The sequence below is a fragment of the Lemur catta genome, chromosome 21, assembly GCF_020740605.2.
Source record: "Lemur catta isolate mLemCat1 chromosome 21, mLemCat1.pri, whole genome shotgun sequence".
Taxonomy (NCBI): Eukaryota; Metazoa; Chordata; class Mammalia; order Primates; family Lemuridae; genus Lemur; species Lemur catta.
In genome coordinates, this window is record NC_059148.1 from 32,199,820 (window position 1) to 32,224,654 (window position 24,835).

Genomic DNA, 24,835 nt, shown 5'->3' on the forward strand with positions numbered 1-24,835 from the left:
TCAGCCTAGCTCACAGCAACCTCAAACTCCTGGGCTCAAGCGATCCTCCTGCCTCAGCCTCCCGAGTAGCTGGGACTACAGGCATGCGCCACCATGCCCGGCTAATTTTTTCTATATATATTTTAGTTGTCCAGATAATTTATTTCTATTTTTAGTAGAGACGGGGTCTCGCTCAGGCTGGTCTCGAACTCCTGACCTCGAGCGATCCACCTGCCTCGGCCTCCCAGAGGGCTAGGATTACAGGCGTGAGCCACTGCACCTGGCCTCAAACCAAATTTTTAAAAGACGTATCCAGACCTTCCTCTCTCTCTGCCAGGGTGGGTGGAGGTCGAAGCCGTAACTGCGGGAGAGCAGACAGGTGACGCTGCCTGGCATGGCCTGCCAGGTTCTACTGCTTTGCAGCAGGCAAAGGAAGCCTTGGGAACTCGAGTCCGTTCCAGAGCTCGGCGGCACGTGAACGAAGCTTACCAGACAGTAAAAACGCCCCCCGCTGAAGTGCCACCAGACTGTCCGTCAACATGTTTCTCCACGTCAGACCCCTGGTTGCCAGGTAATTCTGCGAGGGGGAAAAGGGCAGTAAGAAGAAATACTAGGTCAGGGGAAGACATGCTAAAATGGGAAGAAAGGAAACTTCTCAGAAAAGACCCCAAAGGCGGGTAGAGCCGAGCATGGCCATTGTGGGGCACCCGTGCAGGGCCAGCCCAGGCGACACCCACGCTGCTGCGCGAGGGGTCTTGTTCCGGAGCCTTCCAGAGAGGAAGGTGAGCTTTTGAAGCTTGAGGGCACGAGTTACCACATTTCACAGCACGTCTGCAATGGCACCCACAGCCTCGGCCGGGGTGTCCCCAGTCCCGTGACGGGCCTCGGTCTGGGAACAGGGAAAGCTGAGGACCTGGTGCCTGTCCTCTCTGCCCTTCAGAAACCGGAGCTGTTAGCTCCCTCTGTGCAAAGCTACAAAACGTGCCCCTGTGCGCGGCATCAAAGCACAGTGTGGTGCTGCCGAGTGAAGCCCGGCTGCCGCGTCCACGGGGAAGGCTGTGCGTGCTGTCGGCGAGGCTCTGGGGGAGGGGGAGGGTGTGCACGTTACACACATGAAAACTCTGAGTGCCGAGCTGGCTTCCTCAAACGTGGGAAGGAAAACGGCCAGACAAGGAAGGCGCCAGGGAGCAGAACCCCGCTGAGGGCCAGCGCTTTCGGGAAACCCTCTCCCTGAGCTTCAGGAACTGACTCCTGTGGATTCACGGCATGATGGGCAGAAAGGAAACACCGATTTTTGGAACAGGGGAAAACAAGCATCCGACAATGGCATGAGGAGAACAACTGGCTGGATGAGTCAGCAAGAGCAGAAAGAGTCCAAAAAATAATAGGAAAAGTCATGGGGGCTCTTTTCTGTTTAGGGCAAGTTCGAAAGACGGGTACCTTCAGGATGTCTGACTCATAGTTGTTGTTGTTCAACACCCCATCCAGACACTTGTCCCCCAGGTTGAGTTCTGCCGAGATGAAGGGAAGCAATGTTATCTGTTTTATCAAGACATCGTATGAAAGTATTATTTGCCTGACAGAATAGACAGATTTCTTTTCATTATAGATTCTACAAAGAATCAATTACTAAGTTCAATGAGATAATTTTAAACAGACAACAGGTAAAAAGGATTTCTATTTCACTCCCTTCTTAAAACGGTAAGTTCTCTGAGTCTCCTCCACACCTGCTCTCATAGTGTAAAAGTGGACCCTGCAGTAAGGATTCAGATTTTAAAAGTCAGTACATCCCCCCTAATTGTTCTGTTATTGCTTGATTTTGAGTCGACACAAATTTGACACTTTGAAAATGGCAAACGTCTCAGTTGAGAGGGAAAAGGCAGCTGATCACCTGGTGACCTATGGTGGCCGCCCCCCTGCCCCCCCAACGGGCCTTGGACGCCACTGTCACCTGCCCTCAAGTTCACCAAGAGACAGCACAAGGTCAAAGCAACTCGAGGCTGGAGAGCTGGCATTACCGCAGAACGGGGCCAGGCAGCCGAAGCAGCCGGTCCGGGTGCAGCCCCAGTACAGATGGCAGAAAGGCTGCAGGCAAACCGCACCTGTGGACGGAGGACACTGTCAGGCGGCACCCGGCACACAGCCCGTCCCTGACCTGATTCCCGGCAGTGCCAGACCCAGGAGCTCAACTCGCCTTGAGGACGCGTTTTATGAGGAGTTTCCAGGGAACCTGGGAGCAGGGGCCACACCCCCGCTGGCACCAGGGGGACTGAGCTGCAACAGATGAGAGCTGCAGACCCACACTGGTCCCACACCGCACACACGCTCGTCCCCGGAAAACCTTGAGGTCCACAAAAGCTACAATCACATCTGTACCCTCACCCGACCCAGCTTCCGTGGGCTCCGCCCAGCTCTGCCAGGTGTGACATCCTTGCAACCAACCATGTACTCACATCTTGTAGGTGCCTTTTTTCTCCCTGAATACTTTTTCATGTTGTTACCTTCTTTTTGTAGACATTATTTTTTAATGTTTTATATTCTATAGAGCAGAATTCCCTAAAATATAATGTTAGGTAAACTCTAGTTAAAATTCTCATAGTATGGAATATTAGAGTCTTCTAAAATCTGGCTGGGCATGGTGGCGCATGCCTATAGTCCCAGCTGTTTGGGAGGCTGAGGCAGGAGGATTGCTTGAGCCCAGGGGTTGGAGGCTGCAGTGATCTGTGATCTCGCCACTGCACTCCAGCCTGGGTGACAGAACGAGACCCGTCTCAAAAAAAAAAAAAAAAAGTTTTAAAATCTGTAATCAGGCCGGGCATGGTGGCTCACGCCTGTAATCCTAGCACTCTGGGAGGCCGAGGCGGGTGGATTGCTCAAGGTCAGGAGTTCGAGACCAGCCTCAGCAAGAGCAAGACCCCATCTCTACTAAAAATAGAAAGAAAATATCTGGCCAACTAAAATATATATATATAGAAAAAAAAATTAGCCGGGCATGGTGGCGCATGCCTGTAGTCCCAGCTACTGGGTAGCCTGAGGCAGGAGGACTACTTGAGCCCAGGAGTTTGAGGTTGCTGTGAGCTAGGCTGACACCACGGCACTCACTCTAGCCCAGGCAACACAGCGAGACTCTGTCTCAAAAAAAAAAAAAAAAAAAAATCTGTAATCACTTGATAAATGTGTCTATGTAAGAAAGCATTCGATATGAAATCAGAGTCAAAAGTAAAGATTACTGAGGAAGAGCTGGCCTGCTGCCCAGTTAGCAAAGCCCTTCCCTGAGCTGCCCTTTGCTGCCCTCGGCATACATCCGGCGGGGGATGGGCGTCTCCTGCGACCTCTGCGACCTCTGACCTGCTCTCCTGACAGGCGACCTCGAGCAGTGGGCAGTGGCTGCCACCCGGGGGCAGCCCAGGTGTGTCCCAGCGGAGCAGCTGCACCTGCCTGACCTGGGCCCACACCCCGCGCGGCAGGCCCAGCCAGCCTGTGCCCAGCCAGGCTCCGGAGCACAGTGGCCAGAGTGCCCAGAACACACTTAAATCATTCCAGAGAGAGCTTGTGCCGGGACTGTGTTTGTGCTGCGACAGCCCCAGCGTGCGGGACAGGACAGCACCTTGTGCGCCACCAGAACAGACTGGCGCTGCCACATGGTCCACGTTCTTCCACCGACAGTTCGACGTTCTTCCATGCCTCGTGGAAACCAGGAGGCATCGTAAACGGAAGCAAAGGAAAGGGCAGACGTTTCAGTCAGGGACAACTCAGACAGCCACTAAATCAACGACAGGCTCCATTTTGACAGTAAGGCCTGTATATTAAAACAAAGCATCACATTTCACCTCCTAGATTTACTTATTTACTTATTTTTTTGAGACAGAGTCTCCCTCTGTCACCCTGGGTAGAGTGCAGTGGCGTCATCCTAGCTCACAGCAACCTCCAACTCCTGGGCTCAAGGGATCCTCCCGTGTCAGCCTCCTGAGTAGCTGGGACTACAGGCATGCACCATGCCAGGCTTATTTTTCTATTTTTAGTAGAGACGGGGTCCCGCGCTTGCTCAGGCTGGTCTCAAACCCCTGAGCTCGAGCAATTCTCCCACCTCCGCCTCCCAGAGTGCTGGGACTCCAGGTGTGAGCCACTGTGCCTGGCTGCATCTGTTAGGTTTAGAAGTGAGACGTTAGAAAGCAACTGTGGTTGCGACGTGGGGACAGAAATGGACACAGACCCAGACAGAGAACCGCTGTGGACGGAGACTTGGCCTGTGTCAGGGCAGCGTCATCCGTGGTGAGAAAAGATGGATTATTCAACACGGTCACGCGGGGACAACTGGCTATGTGGATGAAAACAAGAGAAACTGCACCCTTACTTCATGCCCCACACAAGGTCAACATGGCTTTGCCACCTGAGCCTCCCGGGCAGAGCGCCGGGCTCTCGCACTCACACTGCTGGGGGGCGACACGCGGGTCCTGCTCGCGCTCGGCTCTCCGGTCGGGCATGGGCTGGAAGCAGCAGGTGCATGTGGCGTGGCTCCCCTGCAGTGGGCACACGTACTCCTGGCCCGCTGGCGTGCGCGGGCCGAGCGTGTTGGAACAACGGGCAGAAAGAGCAGATTAGACTCACATCAGGGAGACAGACCCGAGGGCGCCAAGGAATCTGGACCTGTTCTGAGCAGCCAAAGGACACTGGACTGTCCAAACCAAGGGACGTCAAGTAGATTTAAGGGTCATCAAAAATTGCCTTTTGGCTCAGTGGTTACAGAAAGATTTCAAAGATCAGTTGAAGGGTTTCTCGTATTTCCTATCAACGAAAGACAGGTCCACAGAGCACATATAATATTGTAAAGCAACAAAACAAAGTGTGTATTTAACTTCTGCCTCAGCACATCCTTCATAAACAACGTGACGGGCACGGTGTGCCAACGTGGCTCCCTGACACACAAGGTCCACAGAGGAAAGATCACTGGGGACACGCCAACCACCCCCACAGCAACTCCACTGCAACCTTCTGGAGCAGCCACCGAGGGTCTCACGCCTCTACACGTGTGACCCCCATGAGCGCCGTGACAGGCCCGAAGGAGGTGTCGGGTCCCTACTATGCACAGGGAGGGGCCCGACTAGTGCCCCAGGCAGAGCTGAGGAGTGGCAGAGTCACATGCAGGCCTGTGGCCTCGCATCCACACCCATGTCCTGTCCCCAGGCTCTACGAGAAGCCACTGGGAGAACGAAGCTCTAGGAAGGTGGCTCTGCAGGCGGGCGGCCTCGGGCCAGGGCCCCGGAGGGCCGTGTTCCCATTCTGCACGAACCACAGCATGGAAGGCCGAGAACCGCGCACCCCACGCGCCCCGGCAAGCTCTCCTGCGCCTCTGTTAGTGGCACCTGGGGATCTGTCCGCCTGCTGTAAACAGGCGCCTGACAGGAGAGCCCTGGGGTGACTCGAGGCACATGACAACTGCTGGTGACATCACCACCCACTGCTGGCGAGAAGCCCACCTCTCATCCGAGGGCCAGACGTGTGACCATCGCTTTGGGTCTGAAACCCAGCGGGGACGCCAGCTGCCTGAGCAGCGGGCTGGGGACAGACCAAGTGTCAAACCAGGACTAATCCCCAGGAGTTCGCAGGAGGGAGCTCACGAGGGAACAGGCACTTATCCGATTTCTCAGCCAAAATCAGTTACAAAAAGCAACAAGCTGTGAGAGGCGGGGACACCGAGGCCGGAGGGCAGCGCGAGGCGCAGAGCGAAGGTGGCAGAGCGTGGCCACGCTGCACGTCCCCACGGTCGCCGTGGGGCAAGACATGATGACGAGGGACACGTCCGACAGAGGTGGTGTCTCACCTGAGGCGAGGCTGGCAGACGTGGACGGCGCATCTCCGAGAGCCTGCGGGACTCCTGGCTCGCCGTTGGGGGCCGGGCAGGGAAGGGGCCGTGCTGCCTGCCTCCGATACTCAGGGCACTGGCGGCACACGACGTACGGCTGGCTGCAAGGAGAGCACAGGGCAGGGCTGGGGGGGCAGGGTGGAGCCGCACCCGCCAGCCCCAGACACGGTGTCGACTCTGCATCCCCCAGAAACAGCGCCACCCAAACTCCGCCACCTCCCACCTGGTGCCAGCCTCAAGCAGCGTGGCGGCCCCCACCCCGCCCAGCACCCATCCCCGGAAGAGACGGGAATCTTCGGCAAGCAAGGCCGGGCCCCCTGGAGACGGGGCACGCCACACCCTCCCCTTGTTAGCCCCGCAGCCCACGCACCCCTACCCTCCAGGACGGCCCCTGCTGCCCTGGATCATTTGTCTTGGTTGCACTTCACCAGAAACTATGAGCAAAAAAGGAGACTGTAAAAAAAACAATCCATGGGAGAAATACCCGAGACTCCTTGGTTCCAGAACACCTTTCTAAGCCTGACCCACACAGGGAGCCAGTGAGGGGGAAGGGGGAAGACCTGACAAGACCAAAACAGAACAGTGGAAAGGTACTCAACCTTCCAAGAAAGAAATAGACACGAAAATGAGATGACTTTTCTCTCCTACTAAACTGGCAAAGGGAAGCCCTCGTGTGGACCTCACAGAGTGGTGGCACGACCTTTCTGCAGGGGGACTGGATGACAGACACGACACGCTGGACGTCGGGCGAGGTCTGACTCACAGTCACACTCGGCGACTCGACCTCTCCCCTCTGCGCACCTGTCTTCATGTGCAGGAGCACAGACGGGGGCACCACAGGTGCGGACCTGCAGTACAACCTCCCCTTCATGCAGTATTCACTCCCATGCTCTGTCTATTTCGTTAAAAAATACACGTGTGGATATGCATCTGAATCACCAGATGGATATAATAAAACGTTAACACTAAACTGATTTTTCATTTTCTTTTTTTTCTTAACCGTCATCACTTGCTAAATTTACAGAAAGGAAATAATAACAAAAGGTTTGGGGTCTTTTGTTTATTGTCTTTTTAAATATCACGGCCTCAATGCAAACTTCAGATCCGGGGCTTCTGAGTTAGGAAATACGACATGTCAGCAGATACAACGAGGTCCCCTAGGACGGATCCTCTCAGCTGGACGACTGGGCCACTTCCTCACGAGTGACACGTATTGCAGTTTACAACACAGCACTTCAAGGCCACTGGAGGAGGCATGAATAGTAAGTGTGCTGGCGTGGGAAGAAAACAGCACATCCAGTGACGACCCCTTGTTAGGGCCAGACCCTTGACACGGAGACTGAGGAAACGAAAGGGTGTCGGCACAGGGCGGGTCCCTGTCGGTCCCCCAAGGCCGGCACTGCCAGCCGCCACCCTGAGTGTGCGTCCGATCCTTACCACGCCCCGGCGCAGGGGCCGGTTCTCCCCAACACCAGAAGACAAGCTCAAGCCACTGAGGAGCTGGGCTGTGGGGCAGAGCCCGGGCCGGGAGCCCACGCTGTCCTGTTCACCCCAGGGGCAAACTCCCAACCGCAGTGCTCATGGCACCGCCAGCTCCCACGCCCTGCTCGGCGCCAGGCCAGGACTCACCTGACGTCCGAGGACTCGCTGTCGACGTCTGACAGCTCCAGCAGATCCTCCGAACTCCCCTCTTCATCAGAAAAAGACCTCCTGACTTTGGGCTGCAGCATGTCTTGAGTGATCCTGTTCCTGGCGTCCATGCTCTGCACGTCCTCCTCGCTGCGGCTCTTGTCTAGGGTCAGAGGGCACGGCACCGCTCACTGGTGGCACAGCCTGGCCGCTCGGCTCGCGTCCCTGGCGCCTGAGGAAGGGAGGCCCGGGGGGGCGGCCCACTTGCCTGGGTGCTGGATGAGGTACGCTTCCACGAGGTTGTTCAGGATGTGGTTTTTACAGATGCGCTCCACCGGACAGCGGCAGGTGGGGCAGAGGGAGGAGCGCTCCATCCAGCCGGAGTAGCACGCCGCGCAGAACGTGTGCATGCAGGGCTGCAGGCTGGAGCACAGGGGCGTCTGCAGGCGGGGCCGTGGCCTTCAGGCCCAGGTCCCCAGAAGGCCCACCCAGGGGCTGGAGCACAGGGGCGTCTGCAGGCGGGGCCATGGCCCTCAGGCCCAGGTCCCCAGCAGGCCCACCCAGGGGCTGGAGCACAGGGGCGTCTGCAGGCGGGGCCGTGGCCCTCGGGCCCAGGTCCCCAGCAGGCCCACCCAGGGGCTGGAGCACAGGGGCGTCTGTGGGCGGGGCTGTGGCCCTCGGGCCCAGGTCCCCGGCAGGCCCACCCAGGGGAAGGACATGCTGATCTGAGCCACCGGCCAACCGGGGGGGCCCAAACCATCATTTGACCTAAAAATATTTCCACTCAGTCTTGGTCGATGAAAACGAATCAGAGGCCTCGTGGACTGTGTTTTCAAGAGGGACAGGGAGAGCAGATTGTGATTGCGGGAAGACGGGTAACAAGGACACAGCGTGTTCGGGCATGCAAAGTCTGACAGGCTGTAACTCTGAAGTTCCCAAAGGACAGCAAGCAGGCTCTTCCCTGCTGCTCCTACGCGCTCGTTCTACGCTAAGGGTCACCTTTCTTCAGCTAGGAAACGTCTAGAACTTAGTACGGTTCATTTGATCTGCCTGCGAGGTGGAGACGGGATTCACCAGGTCACATGGGACCCAAACCCGTCGAAACTGGCCCTGCCAAGATCCTGTGGGTTCCACAGCCTCGGTCTCTGGGCCCAGGTTTGCTCCTTGTCGGCCACACGAGTAAAATGACAATGGCAACCTCAGCAAACTCCATGGCAACCAGGACCCAGGGCTTGTTCCAGCCGTGGCCTCCTCCCTGCCGCTGGGCGAAAAACCCCCGTGCCCAGCCTGCGCCGGGGCAAGTGGGGCGCGGCTGTACCTCACGCAGTCGTGCAGCAGGTCCTGGCAGATGATGCACGTGAGTGTCTCCTCCATCTTGTCCGGCTTCACGGCTGCAGCCCTGGCGTCCTCGGGGACGGCCCGGCCCTTCCTACCCTGGTCTGTGGCCAACAGCTGCAGGTCCAGGTCAAGCTCTCCGTCTGTGAGAGAAACGGACACGTCCGACTGTCAAAGCCAAGAAGGAAATAAATGCAGCGTCTTTTTGGTTTACTAACGTCGTACTCTGTAGACACAGAAAAGCGCCAGGCCTCTGCTGTCCACCAGGCAGGAGACACGCAATCCTCGCCGTGTGTTTGTATTCATACGGGGTATTTTTAAGAAGGCCCCACGTCAGTCTCCTATTCCAGTATGTTTAAGCTTTGTTTTAAAGGCATAGTTAATACATAAAAAAAGACATTCAGGATGTGTGGCTCAGAGATAAAGCTCAGCTGCCCAACAGTATTTGTGTATAATGTCCATTTTTGTTTAAACAAACAAAAAACTGTGACTCGTGTACACCCTGGACGGTGCTAAAAAGCAGAGATTCCAAGCTGGCACCAGTAGCTTTACAATTTTTTTTCTTCTGTTGGTTTTATTTTTCTATAATGCTCATATGTTGACATTCATAGATGTCTAATTAAAGAAACACACATTATTTAAAAAGACAAATAGTTAGAAGAAAACAAAGCAGCCACCCTTGGCCCCAGCCTCTCCTGACCCAGATTTCCCTCCTCTGAGAAAACTACTTTCATGACTTTTACCTGTTTCTTCTGGTATTTACCTCCGTATTTCTGAATTATAACACTACATTTTGATTGACCAATTTTAGACATGGTCTCCTGACATCTATCAAGGTAGAGGAGAATTTTGATCCCTGAGACCCCTTTGCCAATATTGTCATCACACAACCGTTGGCTCCATATGCCGCGTTTACATTATTATGCTTATAAATGTTCATTTCTGAGCCCAGCATATACTATAATTAAGTTTTCTGTCTTGTATGATTTTTAATTTTTGCTGGGGTTAAAAATTTCCTCATTTTTATGCTTAGTTACTTTTCCTATGTAACTTGCTGGTTCTTTGCGCACCCTTCCCAAGCCCACCCACTCCCGTAGGGCGGATGATTTAATTTCTCCCGAGGCCCCCACACCCTGCCGGCCGCCCTGCTGAACTGTGCCCATCAGGGCTGCTCTCGGGGCAGCTGTCGTTCTGCCACGACACTCCCTGATGTTTCTAATAACTCTTTTAACTTTGGCTTTTAAAATGTAGACTTTTCTCTAAATAATCTCCATTTAAAAAAATTTCATTTATTTATTTAGCCCCGCAGAACAGGACAGAATCTAAATCATCTTCCATGTGAACATTCAAACTACACTTTTAGAAATTATTGGCATATCAGGACAGAGGGCTTTTAGATCAATTCTGAAATTTGGAACATTTCATTTCCAGACCCAGAGCATAGCCGGGCAGTAAACACACTTCTGCATGGATTATGCAAACGAGAAAGAGCCCGGATTTTCACTCAGAAAACGCTGAGGTGCTACAGGGACCGAGCTGAGGCGGGGTCCTCGTGCTTCTGCAGGAAGTGAGCCCCCCCCACCCCCCGCCCCGGCACAGAGCCCCTGCCTGGGGAGTTCACGAGAGGGCGCGGGACGCACAGAACCACAGACTCTGACCTGCTTTCATTTTCTTTTTTGTGGGCTCCAAATCCTCCTGATCCTGGGGTTCCAGCGAAGAGGAGGGTGCTCCTTCTATGTCCAGGGGAACCGAGGCAAAGCCAGCGATTTCATCACTGGCCACCAATGGACCACATGCTTTTGGGGAGATGGCTGCACCCCCGGACCCTGTCAGTGGAACAAACAAGACAGACCCTGATTTATCCACCTCAGGAGAGAACCAGCTGGGTCAATGTCACTGACTTAAACTAAGCGCAGTTTGCAGGCCAGGATGTCATCGTTTAAGAACGATGCCTGGCTCACGAGAAATGCTTATTCAGTCTCCTCACGATCTTAAGTGTGTCTGTCCCCGTCACTGGGCCAGGTGGAGCTGGGGGTCAGTAGCACATTCACAGGCAAAGAAATGCAGAGACTTCCGTGACTGGGATCAACCCTTGGACACCGAGTCCAACACGGGGCAGAGCCGCATGCCAGTGAATCATGCACGTATGTTGTCAGCTGTCAAACACAGGTCCGTGTAGAGACATTTCAACAGAGGGAGGCAGCAGCTTTAGCCAGGAGTGGGGATGGTGGGTGAATGCCGTCTTCCCAAGAAGTGTGACAAAGGGAAGGAGAACAGTAACCTGTAGGGAGAGCTCTGGTCTCCACGAGCAAGAAGCTCGAGTCATAAATCACTGGAATGACCTTGGCAGAAAGACAGGCAAACTTTCTAATATCTTTTTTTTTTTTTTTTTTTTTTTGAGACAGGATCATGCTTTGTTGCCTGGACATGAGGGCAGTGGCATGATCATAGCTCACTGCAACCTCAAACGCCTGGGCTCAAGGAATCCTTCTGCCTCAGCCTCCCAAGTAGCTGGGACTACAGGTGCTCACCACCACGCCCGCCTAATTTTTCTATTTTTTGTAAAGATGGGATCTCACTCTTGTTCAGGCTGGTCTTAAACTCCTGGCCTCAAGCGATCCTCCCACCTTAGCCTCCCAAAGTGCTAAGATTACAGGCATGAGCCACCACGCTTGGCCAATAACCTCTGTCTTAAGAAAGATCTTAAGCCCAGGAGCCCAGGAGTTTGAGGTTGCACATGACAGCACTGCACTCTAGCCTGGGCAGCACAGCGAGACTGTCTCAAACAAACAAATCTAATTTATGATATTACAGTATAATATATATTTAGTTTATAATATTCAAATGGTAAGTATCAGTATTTGAAAAAAGGAAAAACTGGCCAACAGCAGCTGAAAGAAAACAAAATAGTTTGGGGAATAAATTAACTCATGTACTAACAGAAGACAGACAGCTTCCCGGGCTGGCCGGTGGCCACTAGCCCAGCATTCGAGGGTCTCGAGAGCCCTCTGTGCTCAGCCCGACTCCTCCACTCCAGAATAAGGGTTTTATTAATGCCGCCTCTCTGACAGGCCCCATCGTGGTGAGAAGTGACTTATGACTTACGAAAAGCACTCGGCACACTCCCTCACGTTTAGTAGGTGCTCAGTATTAACTATAATTATTTTGTTACTATGTATACACTTACACATACAGGTAGAAAAATTTTATTTTTGAAAATTACCTAAGTAATATATAAATGCATTGCCCCATAGAAGTAGAACATAATAAAAAAATTAATGAAACCTACCGCTCAGTCTACACACTGTGCTACGCATATGGAGGGGATGGGATGGGAAACAACTGTACTGGTGAAGTAGGTTTTCTTTATAGGCCAGAGCTGTCTGGTGCTTCATTTTTGAAGAGGGTCTTATAGTGTCCACAAAATGACAGCTTGGGACTCCAGACACGGCGTAGCTTGTCTACACAGCTGGTGGTGCTTGTTGGACCTGGAATGCTCTGGGTCACATGACGTAGAGCGAATACCACTTACTTCTCCTTCTCTGGGGCCAAGATCATGGGCTGAGTAACCAGCGGCTGGAGCCGGCTGCGGAGAGCCAGTGTGACCCCAGGTGTGCCCGCACCTGAGCTGTAGGGGACCCGGACAACACTGTGAAGGGCACGTGGGCCCAGAGAGCTTGCAGAATTCCAGCCATCCAGCTGTTCAAACCTGCATGTCTTCACCTTGAAGTCTGACTGCATTTTCTTTCACTTGTGAATTTGAGGTAATGTTTAAACAAAGGCAGATCGAAGGGTCTTTGAGCAGCTGGAGTTAGGGTTTAGAAGTCTACAGGAGACAGGCTGGTGGGAACTCCTTCTGTCCCTGGTCTGGTGTGAGCGGCTTGTCCTCCATGGCACTCGCTGACCAGCCTTTCTGCAACTGAGCGTCCCTAACGAGCATCTGAGAAGCCCTCCCACGTGTGTCCTGAGAAGCCACAACATCACCCTTCCGACGGCTGGGATGTCATTGACCTGAGGAAGGAGTGAAGTACGCTGCCCACAATGTCTTGCTCCTGAGGAGTCAGGCTTACCCAAAGGGGCCCTGGAGAAGGACGGGGCAGCCCCCACGAGGCCCTGAGGACGACACGCAGGCTGTGCAGCGCTGCCCAGGGAGGAAAGAGCCACAGCGTGAGGGAGGAAAACCAAGTTAACAAAAGCAGGAACAGATCCAGGGGGTGGGAGAAGGCTTCCAGGGCCAAGAGGCAGCCTGAGTCCCTGTTCCCAAATCCCGCTAGGCACTTGAAGAGACATAAAAAGGGACATCTTGCTGCAGAGCAGCCAGACTGGCGAGGTGGACGGAGCAGCCCCCGGGGCAGAGTTCTCGCTCTGCTGACTGGTGACAGGCCCATTCAAACCAAGGCCCTTCTCCCACAGGCTCTGGTGCCCGCCCTGGGCGGAGTGTTCTCAGCCTTTCTGTTATGGGAACCAGCTTTTCCGTCACATCCAAACACATCCTCACTGAGGTTTAGAGGACCTCTGTCCAAAAGAAACCCCCAGACTGCTATACGACATGAGAACAAGAGAGCCCAACACCCTAGGAAAAAATAAGAATTATCCCAAAACTGGGTGAAGAAAGCTACAAAACTTCACTGACGACCGTCAAAGAGCTTAATAATGAACAGGGAGAGATACCATTTTCCCGGGTATTATAAAATTTCAATTCTCCCCACATCAAAATCTCAATGAGACTTTTTTTTTAAAACTTGAAAAGCTAATTCTGAGGATAATCTGGAAGAAAAATACAGGAGAACAGCTAAGAAAGTAAACTAGAAAAATAAACATACATGGTCACAGTGTGATCCAATTCAGGGAACATATAACAACGCCTGCAAGAAAACCACGTCATACTGCACCTAGACGGTCTGAACCTTTCCCAGTGGCCACAGAGGAGGCAACCGTGCGACTAAAGAACAGCGTGTGGAAAGCTGGTTTTAAATAATCTGCCCTTCTGGATGAACTTGGAAAACATCAGCTGAGTGGAAGAAGCCAGTCACAAACGACCACATGCTATTGTCTGATTCTGCGTACAGGAAACACCCAGAACAGCCCCATCTACAGAGACCAGAGGCAGGTTCACGGCTGCCACGGGGCAGGGGAGGGGACGGGAGTGTTTGCTCCTGGGGACGGGTTTCCTTTTGGGGTGACGAAAACGTTCTGGAGTTAGTGATGATGGTCGTAAAACCTTAGGAATGTTATAAAAACCACTGTGACGGACACTTCAACTGGGTGATTTGTATGTTATGTGAATTACATCCCAATAAAATGGGATGTAACTATACCAGGGTACTACAGTCCCCGACCTTCAGCATTTCCCTGGGGACAGAACAAGTCAATATTTACTACTGCAGAAACCATATTACTGGGAACCTTAGGCCCCTCTGCACTGGCTCAGCTGTGTCTGTCGCAACCTTGGTAAGGATTAGTGAACAAAACTGTGCTCCCACCACCGTGACCCCACGAGACAGACGCAGGGAATCTCCATCTCACCAGAGCTGGAGCAACGCCCTCGTCCCGCAGGAGGCTCCGGGGCAGAGGTAGAGGCCGTGGGGAGGAGGTCTGACGTCGATGTCGATGGCTGTGGCTCCTCAAAGCACACCTGAGTGACGGGTGACGATGGTGGGACCTGGGGTTCGTCACCATGCCCTGCACCTGAGGTATCTTTGGTCACGTGGAACACGTTTTCTTTATTAGCTTCTGTAACCACAAAAGGAGCAGAAGAAGCAACACTGAGGGCTCCGGCGGACACCACCACCTTAGCTGAGACACTCCAGAGCATCGAAGGGCGTTTGTCTTAAGAACTCAACAGCCCTTACATGCGTCCACTTCTCTGTGGTTACCCTACTCACCGAGGGATTCCTGTGTCATGCTTTGCTCCTTGTGTAGAGACTCGTAGAGGTATGCCACGTCTGAAAGGACAGGAATCGAGTCAGACCAGTGGCAGCCACGTGCAGGGAGAGCTCTTCTCCTGTTCCCTCCAGCCCGCGTGTCTCTGATTGTTCTGACTCACTGGCTAGGAACAACACTCACTAGCTTAAGAGGCTTCAAAACAAGTGATCCAAACATCTTCACCAACTTGAAATAAATGAGCCCCAAGGAAAAACGGCACGGTGTGCTGCGGTGAAGCATTCGTGTGCCTTGCTTATCATTTCAAACCACAGAAACGAAGAGATATAAGATCTTTCCTTGTGGCAGGGCTGATTCTGATTACGTTGAGGATGACCAAAGAAATATCTGCCCCCTTCTGCCTCTTCCTTACCACTGCGGTCTTTAAATATTTTGGGGTGACCTTCAAAGGACTCCCATAATCCTCCAGTCATTCTTCCGCAAACAAAAACGTGGACTCCTGGAGCTGAGAAAGCCCCACTGGAATCCAGTCTCACCTTTGCTGTCTCTCGCAAAGCTCCAAAAGCAGAACCACCCATGGCCGCCAGGCCTCGGTCCTGGGTTGTATTACCCAAGAACTAAGATTCCACTACGATGTGGCCTAACCCACCACCATTCCTCTTCCTCGCCTGCCCTTTGAGATTCACGCGCATGACCACAGTGGTGTCCCTGATAAGCGGTGGGACTCGGACCGCACTCCCGTTCTCCAACAGATACTACGGTCACCAAGAACCCACACAGACGGCAAAGGGAGTGCAGCCCACAGCGACATTCCTCCGGGAAACACCGTGTCAACAGCCTCCCTCTGGAGCTGCGTCTGGCCTCTGCTGGGCTTCTCCACAGCGCACCCCTGCGTGCATGTGACCCTAGGAAGTTCCCTCGCTCTTACTGTGTTCCGGCTCATTCTTCCTGTACACCAAGTAGATGACGTCCCCCGTCTGTAAAGGGCAACTCTGCTTCTTAACAATTTTCAGCTTGTTAATTACTGTTCCATTGGTGCTGTAAAAAAAAAAAAAAAAAAAAAAATGCTATTTATCCTACTGAAAATAACTTGAGTTAAATTTTTTTTCTGCCATCATTAGGGAAACAGCTCATACTGCCATTCTGAAGACACTGGACAGGAATAATGCAAACATTTAACAATGCACATATCAAGCACCACCTTGTAATTCTCTGGAGAAAACAACTTGCCTGTTCCTCCCTTCTGACAACCTAAGTAGCAACCAGACTGCCTGGCAAGTGTGTCCACACTGCTGAGCAATGCCGGGTTCTCTTCCATCTGCCGCCCGGGTCCTCAGGCCTCGCCAGCGGCACTGGGCTTTGATTCCCAGCCTCGCCTGAGTGTGCCCAGCGCCCTACCAGCTCACTCACGCCAGCAGGCACGACCCAGATCTTTCCTCAGATAAGTACTGATCCCTCCTACGAGACGGGCTCAGGGCAGAAGCAAAATAAATGCTGGGCCATCACCTGGAAGATGATGTGTCCCTGTGCTCAGAATGTGTGGCCTGGCTGCTAAGTCACCTGAGCCACTCTGCTGGGTGACCGGCAGTGACCACAATGCTGCTGGGACGGGCTAAGGCAGATGCCCAGGCCCAGGGTGTGGCGGGGACAGGCAGGAGGAGACTGAGAGGGGACAGGAAGTGCTTCCCTGGGAGGACTTCTGAGTGGAGACCTGATAGGACACTGGGGTTGGCAGTGATGACAGACCGAGAGCATGGCACACCCCACAGACAAAACTGGCACCTGAGCGACCGGCCTGAGTCCAGCCATCCTCCCGACTGCAGGCCCCGGCTCTACAGCGCCACTCCCGGCCCCGCGGTGAGGAGCTTTCGCATCTGAGCTGACCTCCGTCACAGTTCACCGGGTCAGGGGCCACAGATGTCCTCTGTGAAGGGCCAGGCAGTAAACAGTTCCGGTTTGGCAGTCACGTGTCTCTGCCGTGACCACTCAGCTCTGCCACTGTGGCGTGACAGCAGCCAGAGACGGCAGGTGAACGGATGGCCACGGCTGCATCCCAGTGAAATGCACAGAACCACACGGCAGCAGCCACAGTATGCCGACCTCAACCGTCACAATACACCGGTGACCCCCCAACAACGCAGGCTTGAACCAAACGTGGGTGGAAAACACAGTATTCTCAGAACGCAAGAGCTGAGCTACGTGCAGGGCCGACTTTCCGTCCGTGCGAGTTCTGCGGGGCCCACTGCGGGACTTCAGCGTGTGCGGGTTTGGGGGTCCTGGAGCCAATCCCCACATACACTAAGGGACGACTGCAGTCACACCTCTGCTGCCAGGCGTCTCCCCGTAATCCACCTCACACTTTTTCTAAACAAAAAATCTGATTATTTCACTTCTCTGCTTACACCCGTTCCATGACTTCCTACTGCTCTCAAGCTGAAGTCCAAACTCCCTTGTGTGGCTTTGCCACAAACCACTGGCTCTGACCACACAAGACCTGCTCGTGCCTCTGGGCCTCCTCCTTCTGCCTGGAGCCCCCTCTTCCCCTCCAGCCTGCCTTTGCCAAGGAACATGGGTGGTCTCTGGAAGCTGGAAAAGAGAGAACAAATTCTCCACTGGAGCCTCCAGAAGGAACCAGCCCTGCCCAGACCGTGACTTCAGCCCTGTGAGGCCCATGTTGCTCTCTGGACATCCATGACTGTAAGATAACAAATTTGTCTTATTTTAAGACACTAAAGTTTGTGGTAACTGTCACAACAGCCACAGGAAACTAACACCATGCTCCAGCCAGTACAGGAAAGCCAGTTCTGGATGCAGGCAGGACGGCTCTGGAACCAGCACTCTGTTCTCTGCACTGTACTGAGAAATAATGAACTTGATCTGCCACCTATCAGAATAGGAAAGGGAGCGTCATTTCCTCCCAATAAAACCTAGTCTTCCTTGTCTTCTATACCTGGAACTGTTAGTTACCAAAGAATCTCACAGAGCCTAATCTTTACAAAAATAAAAATAAAAAACCCAGGGGAAAAGGCATGGTCTCCACACACTGCTGAAAGGCCACCTGCCACTTGTACCGGATTCGTCACGGGCACATTCTGACACAGCATGCCTTTCTGAGAAATCATCCCAAGAAAATAACCAGACATGAAGGCAGAGATTGGAAGAGAGTCACTGAAGTGTCATTTATAATAAGAAAAAGCCAAAATAATAAACGCCCACCAGTTAGGGAAGCGACAAATAAATTATAATGAAAAAAACGAGATGGATCTAGACACAATGTCATGTTAAGCACCCCACAAAACACTGTAAGTGAAAAAGCAGATACCACAACAGTATTTGTAGTATAATCTAATTTACATAAAATATATATACACTTTAACACGTGAATGGGATTTTGAAGAGCTTTCCACTTCCTACATACTACCAATTGAGCATCCCTAATCCAAAATGCTCCAAAATCTGAAACTTTTTGAGCGCCCACATGACACTTAAAGAAAAATGTTCCTTGGAGCTTTTCAGATTTCAGATTTTCAAATTAGGATTCTCAACTGGTAATTATAATGCAAATATTCCAAAATCTAAAAAAACACAAAATCAGAAACACTTCTGGTCCCAAGTATTTCAGATAAGGGATACTCAACTTGTAGTTAAGTTTTATGAGAGTTTATTAATTAATAAAAAAGATTTTTTGACTTGGGGGAGAGAAGTCAAACTTGAAAATGTTTGCAAGAACCAAAAATTTACCAATATCATTCATTCATTCATTTTAGAGACAGGGTCCCGCTCTGTCGGTCAGGCTGGAGTGCACTGGTGTGATCAGAGCTCACTGTAGCCTCGAACTCCAGCGCTCAAATGATCCTCCTGCTCAGCCTCCCAAGTAGCTGGGACTATAGGCACGTGCCACCGTGCCTGGCTAATTTTTAAAAAATTTTTTGTAGAGACAATATTTTTAAAGTCTTATTTCTGAGACATATTTGCTTTAATTTGAATACATGCAAAGAAGGGTCACAGACACCAAAGTGCCACTGAGTGTCCTATTCTGGAAGCCAGAAAACACAATTTCTAATACGTTGAGTACCTAATTAACTACAGTTATGCACCACATAGCAACGTTTTGGTCAACGATGACTGCACATGTGATGCTGGTCCCACAGGACTGTAACACCCTAGGTTTGCTGTACCTCTCTGTTTAGCTACAGGAATACCTACGTTGTGTTACAACTGCCCGCAGCAGTAGCACAGTAACACGCCGTGCGGGCTGCAGCCTGGGAGCAACAGGGTCCCCCACACAGCCCAGGTGCTCCCCCACCCAGGTCTGTGCACGAGCACGAGGCTCACCCAGAACCGTCCCCATCACCGATACACACGACCACACTGCGCTACAGAGAACGAGCTGCTGACCCTGCAGACGCAGCACGCCCCTCCTCCTCAGCCGCGGCACGCGGGCACTCACGGGCTTCAGGGCAGGCTTCTTAGGGGTAGGGGACACAAGGAGGTTCAGGAACAGCTCACCTGGTGTCTTCCAGCATCACCTGACCAGATTTTTCATCCACTACAATTTTACAGTGATCTCCAGAGACCAGTTTATTGCTGGGGAACGAAAGGTCGCAACCTAAAACAGAGAGGGTGGGAGACACTGGGTATGATCACGGGGCTGTGAACACAAGTGCCCCCTGCTTCACAGAAGTCAGAGTCGAAATTAGGACGCCCATCACACACACTTAGGGGAAATTTAATCAAGCAACGTGCGAAGAATTTTAAAAGTATCTAAGAGTTAAGCCATAGTACAGGGGCAAGGACTGTGTCCTGAATCTCTGTGAACGCCCATCACCTCAAACACGCCCCGTCAACGCCTCCAGCTACATGTAAACTGCCTCTTCCCAACAACTTTACAATATGCACATGTGTACTGCTAGCCTGATAAATATTAGAACTTTAAAAAAATAGGGGGCTTAAGTAATCCTTCAGTACCTTAACTTGGTCCTTAATTTCTTCTCTGTGTAATCTTATGTTTCATAAATCATCACAAAATTGAAGCAAACACCAACAGTCACAGGAAATGTGGTTAAGACAATTACCGTAGGCACATGTACATGTGTAAGAAAATATAAAACAGTAGAGGAATGCATCTAAAATTGAATACGATCATTATATCTTCATTAAATGCAAGAGGGAAAATCCTGAAATATTTGCTCTCTCCTTAAATCAAAAGAACAAAAGCTTTAGGAGCTTTTTAATATCTAATCATTAATCACTACTGCTTATAATAGTCTATGATGATACATATACTATAAGGCATTAAAGGCAATTAAAAAGTGAAGGATTTGGCAAGGAGACAGTGACCATGCAAACTGACTTCTCCAGAAGGTTCCACATGAAACCACAACCTGACCCTGCTTTGATCCCACCATTGACCCATGGGTTTGTGAATCAGAAGACTCAGTATTGTCAATATGCCAGTTCTCCTACGGATGGTTTCACAGATTCAGCGCAATTCCAGTCAAAATCCCAGAAGCCTCATAGATTCTAAAAGCAAGCTGATTCTAAAGGTCATAGAAAAAATTTTAGAATAACCAAAGGAATTTTGAAAAAGAATGAAGTTGGGAGATTCACATCACTTGGCTGACTTACCATCAAGCTCCAATAATCAATACAGTGTTACACTGTGCAAAGAAGGCCAGACAGAGATAAACGTAAAACCTAAAATTATGAAACTTCCACTGGAAAACAGGAGAAGAACTTGGTGACATTGTCACGGATTTCTTGGATTGGACACAAAAAGCACAAACCAGAAAGGAAAACATTGATAAACTGAGGTTCATCAAAAGTAAAAATCTGTTCTTCAGAAGTCACTGTTTAATAAGATGAAATGACAAGCCACAGACTGGTGGGCATATCTGTTAAACACTCCTCCGATAAAGGTCTTGTACCCAGAATTCATAAAGAACTCTGATAGCTCAATAAGTAAGAAAGCCAAAACACGATTTAAAGACTTAAACACTTTATCAGAGAACAGATACGCACAGTAAATAAGCACATGAAAAGATGTTCCACATCATCAGCCATCAGAGAAGTGCCAATTAACACCATGAAATACCACTAATCACCAAATGTGAACTGGCTAAATTAAAGACTGACCACACCGAGTCTTGCCAAGGAGGAAGCGGAGAAACTAGAACTCTCACACGATGCCAGTGGGATTGCGAAACGACACCATCACTTTGGAAAGCAGCTTGGCAAAGTCTCGTCAAGTTAAACATACACTCACCACATGACCCAGCAATTCCCCTACTGGGTATTTAGCTAAGAGAAATAAAATTATATGTGCCTAGAAAGACCGTATGCTAATGTTACAGCAGCTTTATTTCTCATGACCCAAAACAGGAACCAATACAAATGTCCATCAACTAACAAACTGTGGGACATCCTAACAACGGAATACTGCCCAGCAGCAAAAAGGAACAAACTATGGACACACACAACAGCAAAGGGTGACTCTCAAACCCACAGGCCGAGAGAAAGAAAAGTGATGCAACGACTACAGTGGAATGCTGTGTGATTCCACTCAGACAACATTCCGGAAAAGGGAGAAGTACAGGCACAGAAATCAGATCAGTGGCCGCCAGGAGCTGGGGCTAGGCTGGGAGACCAACCCCAAAGGGGAGTTTCTGGGGTGATGGAAATGTTCTACATCTTGACTGTAGTGGTCATTACATTTCTTAAAACTCACGGAACTGCACGTCGAAAGAGGTGAATTTTACTGTATGTAAATTACATCTCCATAAAACCATACCATTAAAAATCTTATCTGCAAACGTTCTATATTACGGAAGTACTTTGTTACACTTGTCCAAGGTGAATATCCCCTGTGGTCAAGATCTTCCCATTCCACTGAAAATAAGCACCAGGATGGTCTCCCTGCAGCCTCAGACCCAGCACTGGTCACTGTGTCACCACAGTGGGTTTTTGTCAGAGGTTTCGCCTGCCAGAACATCAGCATTTTAATCTGGAACAGAAATACTCTGCACTAAGGTTCTATTCTTGGCGATTTGCTGTGCTTACCATTTGGTGGATTAAATCTTTCACATGGTTGCCGTACACTTTTGGCAGCCCCTGAGAATGAAAAGCTCTTTGGGAAGGTGAAGTACGTCTATCCCTTCCTACACACGTCAACTCTGCACTCCCTTTTCCCCCAAATAATGCCTTGTATAGGGCAGGCATACGATTGTTCTAAAATAAACATAACCAAGTCCTACTGTTTAGGGACTGAATGTATGTTTAAGTCCTAACCCCCAAAGTGACTGTATTTGGAGACGGGGCCTGTGAAGAGGTGATAAAGATTAAATGAGGCCACAGAGTGGGCTCTGATCTCATAGGGCTGGTGCCCTTTTAAGAGGAGGAAGAGAGACCAGAGCTCTCACTCTCCACCACGTGCCAACCCAGCGAGAAGGTGGCCGTCTGCAAGCCAGGAAGTGACTGATCCCTCACAAGGAGCTGCCAGCACCTTGATCTTGGACTTCCCAGCCTCTAGGATGAGGAGAAATAAATTTCCATTGCTTAAACCAGCAGCCCCCAACCTTTTTAACACCAGGGACCAGTTTGATGGAAGACAGTTTTCCACAGGATGGGGGTGAGGGGGTGGGGGTGGGACTCGCTGCCTCCACTGCACCTCAGATCATCAGGCACTGGATTCTCACAGGGGCAGCAAACTGGATACCCTGCAGTGCAGTATGCAGTGGAGTCTGTGCTCCTGAGGGTCTGATGCTGCTACTGATCTGATGGGGGTGGGGCCTGGGCGGTGCTGCGTTCCATGGGGAGCAGCTGTGGGTGCAGGGGGGGCTCAGCTCGCTCACCCACCCCTGCTTGCCTCCTGGTGTGCAGCCCAGTTCCTGGAGGGCCCTGGACAGGCTTAAACCACCCAGAACGTGGTACTTTGGCATGGCAGTACAAACAGACTGATACAACAAACTACATTTTTGCTAGCACCATTATTAATACATTTACTGAAAGCACTTCTATTGAGAAGCAGATTAACTCAATGACATGTTTTTCCTCTTTAACATGTACTATACCTTAACATGTAATAACATGTATAACATGTTATTTATATAATTTACCATGTGTACATTATACCTCTATAAAACTAGATTATTAAAAATCTCATTTGCACAAACATCCTACATTAGGACTTGTTCTTCAATGGCTAACATTCAGTGCTAACTCTAAGCCAGGCTCCTTCTAAGCAGTTCTTGTACGATCTTATCAAACCCTCACAGCAACTCTATGAAGACAGTACAAAGGCACAGAAAGATACGCTGCAAGCCCAAAGTTTAAGTGTTGGTGACAGGTTGGAAACCCAGGCAATTTGTCTCCAGGGCCTCTGCTCTTCATCAGTCCTTATAGAATATCAAGCGAAGACAGAGCATGTTTCAAAAGTTTCTAATGATATGTACTTTTGAAGTTGTAGAAATATTTTTAACTTAATATTGGGATTTAAGACTGCCAAACAAACAAACAAACAACAACAACAACAAAAAAGGTGCATATACATTGTAAGGGGTAAAATTAACAAAATGCAAACAGCAATCTTTCTTATTCTCTCTTTAAAGTATAAAGTCAGAATGCTAATTTATTAATTTTCCAACAAACTAAATATTTTCTTGACCTAACCAGTGCATTTCTCTCCCCCTAGGGAAGCTGCAAAGGAACTCAAATTACCAGATGGTTGCTCAGAAGTCTAGAAACAGTAAGTGTGGAGGGTGCGGGTACTTCCCTCACTTGTTCTACAGTTCTGTTCAAGTTCTTACACTCCCAGGTTCATTAAACAAACAAATATTCTAGGAGCAGGGACTTGAGACCTTTTTTTAATGTAGGCACTACAGCTATTCATGTCCCTTGGAGCACTGGTTTAGCTGCATCCTCTAAGTTTTGGTATATTCTATTTTTGTTTTCATTTGTCTCAAGGTATTTTTTAACCTTTCCTGTGACTGATTTTTCCTTTGACCCATCAGTTGCTTAAGAGGTGGTGTTTAATTTCCACCGATCTGTGAATTTTCCAGTTTTCCTTCTGTTATTGATTTCTAACTTCGTTCCACCGTAGTCGGAAAAAATACTTTGTACAGTAACAAATATGACAAGATTGCATTCTGGAGGATATATGGATGCAACGACTTCGGACAGTTGTAATGAGGATTAAATGATCTGCATGAATCATGCAGAAGAGTGAGTGGGCATGTAAGTGAGTGAATAAATGGCAGCTTTTACGTGAGAGTCCATTTCACAGAAAAAAACTGGAGAGCGCAGTGCATTCCCGCCCCGGGGGCTGCCTGTAGCCTGGCGGGCTCTGTCCCCGGCCGGGGCCTCGGCCCTCGGTGCCCGGGTCGGGTCCCGCCCCCGTCCTCCCCCGCGGGGACCTCCCTTCCCGGGCCCCGCCCGACCCCCGTCCCCCGTCCCCGGCCCGGCCCGGCACCTCTCCTGCGGCCGATGGTCCACTCGCGTTTCCACAGCAGGACGTGCGGCTCGCCCTCCTCCGCGCCCAGACGGAGGAGCCGCCCCCAGGGCTGCTGCGGCGGCCGCTCGCCTTCCCCGGGCTGCTCCATGGGGATTCACATCTAACGAGAGCCCGGAAACGGCGGTGAGATTCCGACCCAGAGGCAGAGGCCGGGCGCCCGCCCGCTCCGCCCCCGCCGCCCTGCGGCCCGGCCCCGACGCCGGCCGCCCCGCTCCCGGCCGCAGCCCCCCGCCGCCGCGCTCACCGCCCTCCCCTCGCCGAACCCGGAACCGGCCGCGCCGCCTCCGCTGTCAACGGACATCTCCGATTCCTCAGCTGATCCGCGGGGCGGGGCGAGCCGGCGTCCGCACCCTGCGATTGGCTGGAGGCGGCGCCCACCGAGAGCGGCGGCTAGAGCGGAGCCGGGAGCGACCAGCGAGAGCGGGCGTGCAGGGCCTCGCGGACGTGCGTGGACTAGAGCCTGCAGGCCTGGACGCCATCTTTGATGCTGGCCGGGAGGACTCGTCCCCTCGGGGACTACGGAAGTAGCTCCGGTCGGTCGGGGCCATGTTATGTTGGGGCAAAAGGGAGGAGTAACTTCTGCATTGGGGTCCGAATAGATTCTTAAAGCCTCGTGACTTTTATGATTTTTATTTGTT

General features: G+C 51.3%; 1 protein-coding gene across 5 annotated transcripts in view; it reads right to left on the reverse strand.

Moving 5' to 3' along the window:
* CHFR (checkpoint with forkhead and ring finger domains) overlaps window positions 1-24,540 on the reverse strand; it is a 29,091-nt gene extending 4,551 nt beyond the window's left edge. For 2 of the 5 annotated variants that reach the window (XM_045534095.1, XM_045534093.1), the window contains exons 1-15: window positions 24,442-24,539; window positions 24,156-24,297; window positions 19,199-19,298; window positions 15,618-15,727; window positions 14,692-14,751; window positions 14,333-14,539; window positions 10,465-10,632; window positions 8,790-8,949; window positions 7,740-7,894; window positions 7,472-7,634; window positions 5,801-5,943; window positions 4,409-4,528; window positions 1,998-2,081; window positions 1,420-1,490; window positions 469-556 (exon numbers count right to left, since the gene is read on the reverse strand). In XM_045534095.1, coding sequence (XP_045390051.1) covers window positions 469-556; window positions 1,420-1,490; window positions 1,998-2,081; window positions 4,409-4,528; window positions 5,801-5,943; window positions 7,472-7,634; window positions 7,740-7,894; window positions 8,790-8,949; window positions 10,465-10,632; window positions 14,333-14,539; window positions 14,692-14,751; window positions 15,618-15,727; window positions 19,199-19,298; window positions 24,156-24,285 — 1,759 coding nt within the window. In that variant the 5' untranslated portion in view covers window positions 24,286-24,297; window positions 24,442-24,539. Of the gene's footprint in view, window positions 1-468; window positions 557-1,419; window positions 1,491-1,930; window positions 2,082-4,408; window positions 4,529-5,800; window positions 5,944-7,471; window positions 7,635-7,739; window positions 7,895-8,789; window positions 8,950-10,464; window positions 10,633-14,332; window positions 14,540-14,691; window positions 14,752-15,617; window positions 15,728-19,198; window positions 19,299-24,155; window positions 24,356-24,441 lie in introns of those variants that run through there. The other 3 variants (XM_045534097.1, XM_045534096.1, XM_045534094.1) reach the window with 3 other exon arrangements.
* Window positions 24,541-24,835: the final 295 nt, after the last annotated feature.